We start from the raw sequence: 15,637 nt of genomic DNA on the forward strand, positions 1-15,637 counted from the left end.
TTCAAAACTTTGAAGGAACATGAGTAAGAATCTGCCTGCTGTTGTCACTTACTGCAGTCGTACCCTACCTCTCCTTCAAATAACTCAGGACACTGTACATGGGACATTCTCTATTTTTTGCTCACAACACCCAGTGAGGTAGAGTTAGGCAGAGAGGTCTTGGCTGGTGCAAGGTCATCATGTGAACATCATGGCAGAGCAGGAACTTCATCCCAGATCCTTGCAGTCTAAGTGTGACACACTATTGTCTACAATGGCTTCTTGTATGCCTGAAGGAGTGTCTCCACCTCCATCATTCAGCCTGGACACTGAGATCCAGCACCAAGGGCCTTCTGGCAGTTTCCTCACTGCAAGAAATGAAGCTACAGGGAACCAGGTAGAGGGCCTTCTTGGTAGTGGCACCTACCCTATGGAACACCCTCCCATCAGATGTCAAGGAGATTATATAACCTTTAGAAGACATGTGAAGGCAGCCCTGTATAGAGATGCTTTCTATTTTTTTATCGGTTTAATGTTTTATTATGTTTTTATATACAGTGGTACCTCGGGTTACATACGCTTCAGGTTACAGACGCTTCAGGTTACAGACTCCGCTAACCCAGAAATATTACCTTGGGTTAAGAACTTTGCTTCAGGATGAGAACAGAAATCGTGCTCCGGCAGCGCAGCGGCAGCAGGAGGCCCCATTAGCTAAAGTTAAGAGTTTCAGGTTAAGAATGGACCTCTAGAACGAATTAAGTTCTTAACCCGAGGTACCACTGTATGTTGGAAGCTGCCCAGAGTGGCAGTCAGAAGGGTGGGGTACAAGCAATAAATTATAATAATCAGCGCGCTTCTCCCGAGCGCCAGCCTCCAAACCAGGTCGGGGAACAGTGGGAAGATGCGCTGCGCCTCCCCGCTGTCCCCCGAGCTTGTGGGCTGCAGGCTGCTGCCTGCAAGCCTTGCGAGCCCATGGGAACTCCCGCCGGGCTAGCAAGGCTTGAGGATAGCTTCCTGAAGCCTGGAGAGCGAGAGGGGTTGGTGCGCACCGACCCCTCTCGCTCTCCAGGCTTCAGCGAAAGCCTGCATTCGCCCCATAGGGCGCACACACATTTCCCCTTCATTTTTGGAGGGGAAAAAGTGCGTCCTATAGGGCGAAAAATACGGTACCTAAATGAGAAGGAAAGCAATGAGTATGCAACATACATTTTACTGGAAAAGCAACCATAGATGTTGCTGAACTACAACTCCCGTCAGTTCCAGCAAGCATGGCCAGGGATGATGAAAGTCATAGTTCACCAATATCTAGAGAACCAATGGTTGCCCACATCTGCCTTAGTGCAATTATGTGCCCTAGAATCCACTGGAGTTCCATAGCAGACCATGCAGAAAAGGTTTCTGAAAGGCTGAGGAGCTTGAAGAGAAAAATGGCTGCTAACTTAAAACCCACACAGCCTGTCCCATTTAAAAATGTTTCATTTGGCTCACAGAATCTTTAGGAAGACAATGTGCAAAGCCAAGAGTGGGGTGCCAGCAATCTGAAGTTCCATGCTGCACTGTAATGGCAGAGATAAGTTGACATTTATTTTCATTTGGCAGCTTCCTGCAGTGCTCTAATGGGTAACGGGGTTAAAGAAAGATGCTCTAACATCTCACCTTTTGGCAGTGCTCTGAGAGCACAACTGTTACTTCAAAATAAAGGGACTGTGGGCAACTCTGCTGGACCACAGAGGGCAACAGAAGGGGCACAATGCACAGCCACCATCTGTTGTGCTATTTTAACACTTGAAAAATAAACCTGAAACAAGATCAAACTCATAAGGGATATTTCAGTCTTCATAAAGTGACAGAAACTTGGCTTTGGGTATTTGTACCTTCTGCATCTGCAGCTCTTTCAGACAATCCAAAAAGGTTAACATACAATCAGTTGCTTAATCAACAGAAGCCACCAGAGGCACAAGCAGACCTTGTTAAAATATATTCATGCTACAATTTTAATATCAAAACAAGAGTAATAGTTTATCACAGGATCACAGTGAAGAAAGGGTAACTTAAAAAGTAAGCACGACCAAGAGAAAAACATGACAGACTATAGACTCCTTGACTTCCAACATCAATGGAACAGTTAGATCAGCACCATTTGAACCACCCAGACCAGAAATATTCCTCATTTTCAGACTCAGGGCTTACTTTTAATCCTAACTTCCAACAGTGGAACCATTTTATTTATTTGACTGTATATATCGCTGTTTCTCTGACTGTCTGCTGATACTAGTAAAATGAATATTATGCTATGTACTGCTCCCATTTGGTATATATAATGGATCAAGACAGGTGACTGCATTTTTGAACTCTCCTTTTGTTATGGCTACGGATAATTTGGGGGTGTTCCCTATAAGACTGCCATGATGAAGTCCTCCACTTCAAAATTTACTACAGCATCATCAGCTACAAGTTTATTAGTTCATTTTACCATAATAATGATTTTAGTAATATGTTGTAGACAGCTCCATGGTCATTCAGGGCAGTCCAACTAAAGAAAAACTTTATCCCTCCCTACTACAGTTTTATTGACAATATCCTGGGAATTGTGGAGAGGGAGAAAGAGAGAATGATTAATACTATGGCACAAAATGCCCGGTCAGTTTTGGGGGTTCTTCCAATGGTTTGAATTGCCACAGCCTACATATGTTTAACATATCAAATCAATTTATACCAAATATGTTTCTTGAGATTTCCTTTCTTCATGCAGAATTTTTAACCAAAATGCAATCATACCAATAAACCAGGTATCAACAATTCACCTCCAAAATTTATTAAGAGAGAAGACTCCCCCAGCTAATTCTAGCTGCTCAGATTTACTGGCTAGGAAGGTTGCTCTTCTGGCAAATAAAAACAGAGAAACATGGATGTATCAAAAGTGTTTTTGATTTTTAAGTATTTGTAAAAACTCAGCCATTTCTGATCACCGTATTTCAGCAAAATGGAAATCAAAAGTCCAGTAACTGTCAAAACAGAATAAAATAAAGGATTCCTCAGAGACAAATTCCCTTAACTAAAAAAGAGAAGCCTCATCATATTATCACCCATAGGGCAGTAATACTTGGAGGAGCTAATAACTTTTCCCAGACATTACAGAAAAGTCCTACTGCTATATAGAACTATTTCCCCCCAAAAGAATTACTACCCTCACACCATTCATATTTCTTTTTACTGGTCATTAACCCTCAGTCACATCTGCACCTTTCCCTTCTCCTGGTGTTCCGAAGACTCAAGCGAAGTGGTTCACAACAAGTTGTCAGTCCCTGAGTTATTCGTACATGAACAAGTCGCAAGGATTTATCTGACAAAGGAACTATTATATTCTCACTTCCTTCACTACCGAGTCGCACTCCAACATGCCTCGCATGTCAGCTTTGATTTACTCGGCCATTTTTAATTGCCTTCTTTAATGGTATCAAGACAGAAATGGTTTCCAAGCCCTAAAGCTTAAAACAGATTTCATCTCCCTGCAACCCTCCTTTTTAGGTATATCACAATCATAAAACAGTTTGCTGTCGATTGCTCCACATATAAATTCATTAGCCTACCAAGAATGCCAGGACACCCGAGAAGCTCTTCTGCATAGATAAAAGCACACATCCAAAGCACACATTCTCCCCTAGGATGCAATGAAAGAGCAAAGAGCCTTTGGATGTGTATCTCGAACAGCAACACACCACACAGAACCTAACTGCGGTTTATTTGCAATGGGGCAGAAGTACGTTCCTTTCAAAGACAAACACATCCATTAGTTCTTGGCCAATGAAACACCAGCTCACACCTGAGCTCTGGTTCAGATAAAATACTAAACTAATTAGAATTACACCCAAACAAGGTCCGAAAGAAGCTCTTTGAATCCCAGTCATAATTTTCTATTGATCCAGAATCGTATAAACCACCAACAAATTGGTAGTGAGACAAATGGGACAAAAAGCTTTCTATTAATGACTGCCTTAAGAATGACCCAAGAAGAGACATGCAGAGCAGATGGAGACCCGTGTCATTCCATATGTGGTTGGTTTCTAACCTGCTATCTGTCCCAGCCAGTATGACTAGCGTGAAATGAGCTGTGGTCTACCAGATCTCCTATCCCTGTTTTACATTTCTACACACACCTCAGCAACTGAAGACCACAACAATTTCACACCTCTTGATGGTATAACTGACTGCAGTTTAATGCAAAATATTCCAGTGCAACAAGAATACATACCTTACGGTCCCGAAATCCAGACCGCTGCTTCTTCTTCTTTTCTTCGACCGGAGCATCTTCATCGCTTGACTCAACAGCTTTCCCATCATCACTTCCTTCATTCACTACTTCTTCTCTGTTCTTCATCTTCTCACCAGGCTCTGCCCTTATATCATGTTTCACAGATGATGGTGCTTCTGCATGGGCTCTGAGAGAAAACAAGAAGGAAGTGTGAAGCAAGAACATCTGATCTTTTAAAATGCCTGTCAGATTGTATTTTTGAAAAGCTACAAATTCAACAAGAACTTTGCAATTAGATCCTTCCTCAGAGAAGTGAAAACCTTGTTCTAGGTACCCAACAAGCACCTTCTGCATTTAAGGAACGTTAGCCCGACATGCAACCCTTAAAAGCTAAATAGGATTTCTTAGTGCAAGGTGGACCTAAAAGATAATAACCTGATCAGTGCCAGTACTAAAGGAGAAGATGTTGATTGCATTCAGACAATAGCCTGTGGCTTCAAAAACCATGATTTATAAAGCTATAGCTGAGTATCACGGCTATGCGCTCCTCAGACCTCCACTCTTCCTATGCCAGCTTTGGCCTAGATCTCCATGCCAAAGTAGGTACAGGGTGGGAGAACGGAGAAGCATGGCATTCAACTAAGGCTTTACAAATCATGGTTTATGAAGCAGTGGCTCAGCATCCAATGTAGCGACTGAATAAAGATAACTGAAAAGTCACTTAACGAGCAACCTAAAGGTTTTCCCCCAAAACAGCAGCACCCAATGCCAACATTTTACACCCAATATCCACTCACCATGTATACCTTAAATGGCACATACAAAACTTCCAAGGTCAGAAGCAATAAATAAATCTCACTATAAGTTTAAAACTCCCTGGCACGATGATTGAAAACACACAATTCTACCGACCCCAGTGAATGGGAACTGTTATACTGGTGCATATAATATCAACAGCATCCAACAGTCTCACTGAATGTCTTCAAAAGTGGTGGAATAAGTTTCAGAGCAGTTCTTTCATTCAATTGAAACAATATTTTATAACTGCCTACACAATGGGCATTTTCCTGACTGTGACTTCCATGGGAATGATGGAATTAGGTTGCTAGATGTAATAAACTTTCTCTTGCCTCCTTTTCTTAGAGTTTCCAAATACCATATCCTTTGCTAGGGGAAAAGCAGATAGTGTATATTGTACAATAAATAGATGAATGCTGTATATTGTACAAGTAAAGATTTTTCAAAAATCATTTTTTAAAGGGAAATGCAGCGCAGTGTCTCTCTTTCGACTCCACTGAACCCAAGTAACTAAAATGTACTGAAATTACTTTTTTCTGGGGTTTTTTTCCAGAATATTGACTGAGTCCACATTATTAAGTGAATTTCACACTTCCTCATTTGCTCTACTGTATGATGAAAGGGAGAGGGCACTAGTGCTTTCTCCCCAGAAAAATATTGATCAGAAAATGCTTCTGACACAAGCCCGAAAATTCTCTGCCCCAAAATAAACAAGCAGTTAAAGCAATAAAGGAAGGATCATAAAAATTGGTTTTGCCTTCAGAACTGCAGCGTTCACAACAAACAACCTGCTCAGCCTCCGCTCTGTTGATTTATTTTTGATCCCCAACAAGTGATGAACTGGACTGCATTCCTTTCCTTTATGAAGCCGCAGAACTTGTAGTGCAAAGGATTGATGATAATGGTAACTGAAGCTCCTTGGCCATAAGCTATGAGACGGGAACCCAAATGCATGGCACAGGGAGTCTCTGCTTTGCAAACGCAATTCCTGATACCATCAGGAGGTGGAAAGTTAAGCGCTCAAAGTTATTTCGCAGCACAATCCTATGCATGTCTATGCTGAAGAGCATGCCTGGGAAACTCCAACTTTCTATATTTTGGGGGAGCAAGAAAGGACATTTATTACACTAAATAAACAGGGCACTTTGTAGAGTAAGATGAGCAAGAAAGGTTCCTGTCCAGAAGCGCTTTCAATCTAAATTTCAACAGAAAGTAGGATGGGACAGAGAAAAGAAAAAAAAAATAAAGGAGCAAAAATTTGTGAATTCAAGTTTAGTTTTGGGGAGAGGGGGCTTAAAGCCTTAAAGCCAAACCTTCATGGGAAGAGCGAGTCTTTTGGTACCACACTGGTGTTCTTGAAGGAAGGAAGCTCTATAGACAACCAATAGCAAGGGAATACAGCCATACTTCGGGTTAAAGTAGCTTCGGGTTGAGCGTTTTTGGGTTGCGCTCTGCAGCGACCCAGAAGTAACGGAACATGTTACTTCCGGGTTTCGTCGCTTGTGCATGCGTAGACGCTCAAAATGTTGTCGCGTGCATGCGCAGACGTGGCAAATTGTGACCCACGCAGACGCGGGTCGCATTCGCTTCAGGATGCGAACAGGGCTCCAGAACGGATCCCGTTCACATCCAGAGGTACCACTGTATGGGCAGAGTCATTTAAGGGTACAGAATACAGGGCTAGGTAAGAAACGGGCATTGGGATTTTAAATAGGAGAGACATTCCTCAATATACTGTGCTATTTTCACAAATAGATTTTCAAGTCTGACCTAGAATCAACTCCGATTTTTAGGGTATAGATGTACACATAGCCACACACACACAAAGCTTCCATTAAAATGCAACAGAGGGATCATGCGCTCTCAGTCTGAGAAATCACAAGGAAGCCATGAAGAACAAGGCTGTCTCCCAGGAGTGATGGCCTCTCAAGTCCAGCTCTTCACACATATTTCCTCATTGCAAATATATGAATTTTAAACAGATTTAAGACCGGGGGGAAACTAGGACATCTGCTTCAGTAGAGGAAAAACCCATACACCCATTTCTCTTCATGCTAGCTGCTGATCAACCTCTGACACGTAGTGTATGTGACAGACTTGAAAGCACTAATAAATTAAAGCACTCTGCAGAACACTAGGGAAGTATTAAATCACAGAGAAATGCTGCCAGCGTCCTTTAAACAAAGTCACCATTATGAATGCAAATTAACATACGCCTAGGTTATAATGATAAAACAGCAAAGCATCTACAATAATGTAAATCATAAAAATTTATGAAGCTTCTGCTGAGAAGTAGTGTTATTGGCTCATAAGGTGCTGGGCAAAGCAATATAGGAAAACCAGATTTACAGTGAAATCCTATTCATATCTCCTTGGAAGTACATTCCAACATGTTCTGAATGTGCAGCCTAAGTCTGCAATCCTATACCCAGTTTCCTGGGAGTAAGACCTACTGAATAGGACCTCAGTGCAAACATTTGCAGCACAATGCAGTTAATCACCTGCATGAATTTGCCCACACATCTGTTAGTACCAAAAAGAGAGAACCTCTATTTTAAGAAAATTAATTATTTAGGAATCTAGGCAATTATATGAGTGTCGGGGATGGGGAGGGAAGCTTATCTGAATGAGTTTGTTAAAAGAGTAATTCCACATATGTGGCTATCTCTACATTTTTAATACTCTTATAAAACCAACAAACTTGTAATTGAAAACATTGGGAACATTATGCAGTTAATAATCAATCTTTGATCTGCTTTACAATACATCTCACATTATTGACTACCTACAAAATATGACTTATGCAGCCATATTGTCGCTTCAGCAAACATGACCCAGAGCACTTGTTCTGGACTCCAACTTCACTACTGGGCATCGTTAATAATGACATGAAGACTTGCTATTGCACAGTTTTGATCAGGGTATTCCAGAGTTTGGCTCGTTATCACATCAGCAGAAACACAGAGAGACTCTATAATAGTACTTTCTACAGTCTCTATTTTTATCTGTCTTTTTCACCGGTGACAATAATAATGGAAGGTAAAGTATTGCAGCCAGATCATAAAGCTTATGCATCAGAAATTATGGCAATTATTGTCCCTATATTGCAGTGGGAGGCTAAGAGATATTTGCTTATCTAAGGACAATTTCACTCAGGCTCAGGCAGAGGTGAGATGCAAATGGGGGCCTATCTGGTTCACAACCAACTCTCTTAACCACATCTTCCTATCAGCCCCAAGGTAAGTTCATTAATAGGTATCCCCATAAAATGGGACAAGAACAGTGAGCATTCAGTCACCAGCCAGGCCTCTTTTTTAATGAGGCTTTAATTTAATTTAATTTTCAAAAAGATCTACAGAAAAGGGTGAAGTGATCATGGAGGCTCATAGGAACCGTGCCAGGAGTTTTAAATAGGAATACGGTGCAGCTTCTGACTGATAGAGGATGTAAATTCTTCCTTGCACCAAAGTGATAAAAGCCCATAAGTGCATTAAAACATGAAAACTCTTTGTCCAAGAGGAAAGTGCTCATTCTTCAAATCCAAACAGAGCTGCACTTGCCAGGACAGTATCAAAAAGCCGCACAAGGGGCCCAATTGCCTTGCAAATAGGCAAAACACAAGGGAAACTCACTGCGTGTCAATTGGGCCCATAAAAAGGACAAGTTGCTATTCAATTGTGTTTTGTCTTCTGCAGAATGCTGTACTCAGGCTGGCATGGAGGAAAAAATTCTAATATGTATTCTTGGGAGATATTAAACATGTCAAATCCACAACTGGGCAATATCTGTTTTAGCACTAAAGTGTCACAGTATTGTGAAAATCTACAATTCGCTCTGAGAAATGAGAGCTGGCTGTGTAGCTCCTCTGGAGAACATTTACCACCACTGGGGAATGCTTTAAAATACAAATAGTATATAGTGTGCACCATGATTTCCTCTCCAGGTTTACTCCATAGGACAACTTTTTCCACCCAGCGATATGTGTTTTTAGTTTAGTTCCTAGTCCAATAGGAGAATGAGAAAACAGTATTTTGAATCTGAAAATTGAAAAAGAGGACAAACCACTACCACAATCTGTTTCCCTATCCTTTATTGCCTTTGAAAACACTTGTATCAGCCATCAGCAAGCCCTCTGCATACTGACTTCTCTGATGATGTACAAATCTAGGCATGAAGGCTATACTCTGCCTCCAGGAACCTCTGAATATCAGTTTGATGGGAAAGAACAGTTGCTGAGCTATTGTGCTCTTGAGGTTCCCAGAGGCATCTGGCTGGTCACTGCAAGAAACAGGATCTGGACTACACAAACCTTTGTTCTAATCTAGCAGATCTCTGATGTCCGTGTAAGACAGAAACCCTGCAAGGTGCCATATATGCAAGGGCATATCAGAATTTCTATGCACATACAATCTTGCCTAGTTCATTTGGGACACTGTGGGGCTCCTATTTGATCTTTCTCTTGCCACACAATACTAAAAGGGAAGCTCAAACCATTACTACAATCATTTTGGGGATCTACTCTGCCTGAGGTTCTACTGTTCTACTTCTCTCAGTATGTTGCTTTGCGAGGATTTGGCCCCGAAAAGAGATTAATAAGAAACAGGAATGAACTGATCTCCTTGCTGATACCTTCAAGAGACCACAGAGTTTCCCTGAACACAAAAGTCTACAGTATTAAATAAGACCCTTGAATTCTGAAACTCTCTTCCCAACAGCACTTACCAAATAGAGACCACAGGCATTCCTTAGCATTCATCTTTCCACCACCAGTCCCTTGTCCAGGCCCACTCACTGGTGACAAGAGATTTGGAGGACATCCCTGAGTAGCCCCCACCTGCTCCTCGCTGGGATTGCCCATTCACTTGAGGTGGGAACTGGAATATATTTCTAATCTACTCCCAGTAGAGACAACTATGTAGGGGATGGGGATGAAGTAACTGAATTCCTGCCTGTGTGCATAGAAGATGACTGAAACATGATTTATATGAAATGGGGATGGCAAGGCCACTTTGCCAAGTATGCTGGATTTTCAGAGATATATGCTCAGACTATGGCATTTCCCAAAAGATTTATATCTGTATCATATTACTGGGAATGGAAATTCCCTTACACTGTACCATATAAAACTATCAAATGTGCAGTAGCCCTTCTGCTCATTAGGCATTTTTAAACTGTTTCCTGCTGACAAAGACATGCTAATACAGAGCTGGCTGATGATGAGTCTAAAGTACATATACCAGGATGTTAAAAGCTTAGCTAGTTAATTTGAGCAATAAAACCATCCTTTACTCACTTTGAACCACAATATTATCCCCGGAAAACAGTCATTATGCTGTTACCTCTGCTCTGCTGTCCACAGTTTGCAAACATACATTTTCAAAGCTCATCAGCTACCATTGGCATTGACTTTTTATGAGGTACACGTTTGGACTATGAGCACTAACATAGCATTACAGAATTATATAGAACGGATTTCATTGGCAATTGTGGAATTAGAATTGCAAACTGGTGTGCCACCTAGTAACTTTAAAACCTGTACTTTGAGGGTGAAGATGAGAACCACCTATTCTCCATTAATATTTTTATGTTGTTTTTAGTTTGTGGATTTAAGTTCTTATACAGCAACTAAATACTTTAAATGATGAGTTTCAGTCCCTAATTTCTTCTGTGAGGTACCAAAAACTTGCTGTGCAAATTTTTTCATCCAAGGGATGGCACAACATACCTTCCTATGAGATCTGGAGGTGATACAGAATTCTATTATAAGGACTCTTTTCCATGCACAAAGCAAACAAGTGGAAATTGGGGCAGTATTCTTGCTCCATCAGCACAAGGACTTATGCTTGTACAAGAGAACTTCCCCCTCCTCCCCTCTGCACCCCCTAAACATGTTCTAGGGTTCCAACAACCCTCCAGAGCAGTTTTAGGAAGAGCTCAGGCCCGCACAGCGAGAGGAGGAAAAGAAAAGTTCTGTTGTGCAAGTGGAAAGCCTTGTGGTGACAGAACAGGTTAGTTGGTTAAGTCCTGTCCTTCTAAGCAACTTTAACCTACGTTGCCCAGAATCAAAACTTATCATACAGGATTAAAACATGTTCTGAACCTGAAAACCTGTTTTACCCACCTGCCTGTATAACTGGGTTGGTACACATACAATGGCAAACCAAGGTTTACTCTTACCTGAGTAAGCCTTTGGCTTGTATGCTCTGTTGTTCCCTAAATGCTGCACCTATCTTGCTCAAACCAAAAGGTGACACTACATCTGGCAAAATCTGGTTTGCTCTTGTCCACCCAAAACAGAATAGGAAACCACATTCAAATCATGGTTTCCAAGTCTGGCTCAGAAGGCCAGCGCAAGCCATTGTTTGCTCACTAAGATGTAGCACAAACAAACAAAAATAAAAGAATAAGAGCACAGGAGGAATGGGACCACATCAGCCCAAGGTCCACACAAGTAACACCAAATTCACAGTGAACCAGTTATATATATGTGACAGCTCTGACCAGTGAATCAATCTGCAGGATTTCAAAGTAAAGGAGTTAAAATTTAGGACAGTAAACAAGAAGAGGAAGTCTGTGCCTTGCCTATAGGAACACACTTCCTAAAGTAAGGCAGAAACAGCAGAACCCCAGTTGACTTTCAAGTACTATAGCAGGATTTTCTGTTTCTTCCCAATCTAGATTCATCTCCTACTTGCAAATGTACAACAGTGCCACACAGCTCATTAGTCACCACCTGGATGCACAAAAACAACCTTGCTTTTAACACGGCATGTTAAATTATGCAATTATGCCACTGCCTTAAATGCCTGTGCAGTTGCACTGAAGAGCCTTGCTCACACACCTACACAATAATTAGCGATGTCAGAGCAAGACCGTAAACAAATTTGCCCAAGTCTGTTTGACTGAAAGCCACAGGCAGCCTAGGGATTTCCTCCTTGCCTCTCTCAAAGTACATTCGGATTTTCAAGGGGAGAGCCTAGGTCACAAGAGTACCCAACAGTGTGTTGGGAAAGACACACACATTTTCTGTAATGGGCCACATTCCCTTAAGGGTAATCTGTTGGGAGCCCCATGTTTCTTTCTATCGCTTCCTTCTCTCCCTCCTTCCCTCCTTCTCTCTTCCTTCTCACCCAGTTGCAGGAAAGGTGGATCAGTCTGAACTGATCCCTGTTGAAATTAGGCAGAGGGTTGCATATGTGCCTAGGGCCATATTTTGCCCAACTCTACAATAGTGGGATTAATGCAATGTAACAGTGTGATTACTAAAATGAAAGCGTGGGGAACTTTTTCCAGCCCGAGGTCTGCACTCTCTTGCGGGCAACTTTCCAGGAGCTGTGTGTCAGTGATGGGCAGGGCCAGGATGAGCAAAACAACTGCTGCGACTCCTACCTTTGTATGTTTAGCTACATTCCAATCATACTAAAGCCGGAGGCCACACACACCAGGAACACCCTCTTCTATCCAGGAAAGTACGACACATGTCAGGCAGGCAAAAGCACGTGAGGAGGGTGCAGATGAAAAATATATATATAAAGGGCTAAACAGGAAGGCTTGGAAAGCTGCATTTCACCTATGGGAGCAGTGGTTCCTCATCAGACCACTTTCTGTATATAAAAAAGAGTAAGTCGTAGCTAAGATGGAGATTCTGAAACACAGACCAATATCTAATAATAATAAAAAGATCTGAGCTAGTGGGGTGAAGGAGAAAGAATAGCAGAGTTCATCACCTGGTCATGAGAGGGACAAAAGATCAGTAGTAGAGCAATTATGCACAGGCAGAATATTTCAGGTTCAATCCACGGCATTGCCAATGGAAAGGATCCCTGGTAGCAAGGCAGGGTAAGACTTCCGCTGATACCTTATAAAACTTCAACCAATTGGAATATATAGTACTGCATCCACAAGGAAGGGCCAAATTTCAGTAACAGAGCACCTGCTTTTGATACAGCCTTCTGGGTCAATCCCCAGCAACTCCAGGTATGACTGGGCCAGGAAATCTGGGAGAGCTGCTGCCAGACAATACTCAATTTGGACCACTAGACATACCCAGGGTCTCAAGTAATCATGCAACAACTTCACAGAATGCCATGCAAAATTTATATAAATATTAGCCAAGCATTTCAACTTGCACACAAAACTGCCATCCTGTAAGAACTCTATAAAAGTGAAAATTTGGGAGAGCAAATTTTCACGAATACTGGAGAACTGAAGTATGTAAACCACCCAAGTATAACAACATATTTGCTTTTACAAAGACAGAAAGAGGAACAGTCCTGCAATGAATGGTAAGCAAAGCATTATCTAATATCATGTTATTCAAATCAGCAGCTTCTCCCAGCAATAGTAAATGGTAGAGAATTGTAGGAACTACTTGCTCAGCCCTCACACTCACTCAAATTGTGACATGTACCAACACATGGATTTAAACATCTACACTATGCAAATCATAAGACTTTAAAATATGATGGTGATGGAAGCTTTCCCTGCCTCCCAAACAGGTTAAAAAAATGCAAGAAATATTGTGGGGAGGAAAACCCATCTGCCATAAATCTGGCATAAACTGATGGGCTGTTGTAGCAGAAATAGAGATGGAAAATGTCTCAGTTAAAGAGGAAGGACAGTGGTATTTTCTAGGAGGAGGAGGAATGGAGGTGGAGAAGTGTCAGATTTTCCAAACAGAGAGAATATTTACTAAACATTCTGCTCTACTATGAAAATCATTCAAACTAAGACCCAGTCAGATGTAACAGTCACCATCTCTTAACCAGAACCAGGAGAGGATGTTGTGAGAGTTCCTTTCTTTCCTCCAACAGATGGATTATCTTCTTCTTTTACTCCCCTCAACATAGGAATTTTCTTCCTGTCTCCCTTTTGACACTAAATCATAGTATATATGTACTGGTGTTAATTCTTCTCATAGGTAACTTGAAACTACAGTTTGAAGGAGGTTTTCACATTTTGGTTACTGCAGGTGTCCCCTTAAAACCAAAAACAAAAAGGGGGGGAGAAACCATGCATTAGAAGGGAAGAGGGGGAGAATCTCATAATACCCTGTTCTGATAGCTACACAGTTCAAAGAGCAGGTACATTGCACCCACACCAAACCAATGTTATTGATAACTTTTCACTACAGGTTTATCACTGGCCTCGCTGTACGTTATCCTCACACATAGCCAGGCAAGGAAAGTGTCTGCAAAAGCCATGCAGTTACTCACGATATAGTTATAGGTTATTTCCTGGATTATTCTGGACAAATACAATTAACCTCACAAGGCCAGATACACAAGCCACAGGACAACACAATTAAATGCAGGCAGCGGTAGATGACCAATTGTTTTGGAAAAACAGATGCTACTGATGCTCGCTAGTGGACCAGATGTAAATCATGCTGTGCTTGTGCATGTGTCGCAAGCAGACATTATAATTTTAAGAACTGTACAGATAAGAGCAATATAGGGATCCTTACTTCGGAAAAGCCTATAAATTCAACTCCCCAGATGTGTAATAAAAATCTAATAAAGCCACCAAAGAAACAAATTAGCCAGTTTCCCAGAGGCTGCATGCAGATGTTCGGAGGCAATGCAGCTGAGATAGATGCCAGCCATCTGCAGAATGCACAACGATGGGAAGCCAATGCTAAAATGAGTTGCAAATACTCAAGATTTACTGAAATCAATGCATTGTAGGGGTGTGCAACTGTTTGATTGCAGCTCTCACATATTTGTTATGCTTTGATCAATCTGGAGTTTTTGTTTACGAGCCTTTCAATCACTCTGCTTCCAGCTTCCCTTGGCAACTGGCAGCAGCATACTGTTTACTTTTAATAGGCAGAAGACGTATTTGCCACACAGGCTTCAAAGGGACACAGTGCCAGCTGATTCATAGTGGAATGTCTTTAGCAAGCCAAGATCATAAGCATATTTTCCGACAGGTCAGAGTGCAACAAGCTTGACTTTATCCTCACAATTCACAACAGCAAAAGCAGCAGGATGAATTGAGGCAAGAGGAAAACTCCTCTGGTTTGGAAGATACAGGTAAGGAAGGAGGTCAAAAAGGAAAATAGGGTTTAATTGATTTCATGAGCAAATCTCCACGTTTGATCCAAAGAGATGCCTTATGTAGCATTAAGCCTTCTGGAGGGATCAACATTTAGTACCACTGAGTTTCTTAGCATGATTGTGGCTCCCTAAACAGGATTTACCAACAGCCACCAGTTTAGAAGTTGTTTCCCATGTTATCCACCAGAGGGTGCCCGTGCTGCTCTAGAAAAACCAACAGACAGAATTAAAAACGATGTTTAAGTTCCTGAGTTTGGAGTTCAAAGAAAATTCATTTACCACTAATACATGGGGCATGGACATTTTCATCTTAGAATTACTTGCAGCAGTTTCCTTGCTTCAAGTGAAGAAACTGGCGTGGCACAATTACTACACCTCAAAGCATACTTCATTCTAATAATAAAACACCAATTATGCTACTGATTTCCGAATGAGTCATTAAAGCATGCACAGCCATAAATATTCAAATGCGCCTAATAAAATCCCTCTGCCTGACAAGCAATTCCTATCTGTTGAGTCAGATGCAATTGTGCCACACGGAGAGATGACT

At 41.5% G+C, this 15,637-nt stretch overlaps 1 protein-coding gene across 1 annotated transcript in view; it reads right to left on the reverse strand.

Moving 5' to 3' along the window:
- The window catches only part of MICU1 (mitochondrial calcium uptake 1), a 123,250-nt gene that overhangs the window by 84,846 nt on the left and 22,767 nt on the right, over positions 1-15,637 (reverse strand). The window contains exon 3 of the mRNA XM_081863583.1: positions 4,232-4,418. Coding sequence (XP_081719709.1) covers positions 4,232-4,418 — 187 coding nt within the window. The remainder of the gene's footprint in view (positions 1-4,231; positions 4,419-15,637) is intronic.

Source organism: Podarcis erhardii (genome assembly GCF_964252035.2).
Source record: "Podarcis erhardii genome assembly, chromosome: 5".
NCBI classification, from domain to species: Eukaryota; Metazoa; Chordata; class Lepidosauria; order Squamata; family Lacertidae; genus Podarcis; species Podarcis erhardii.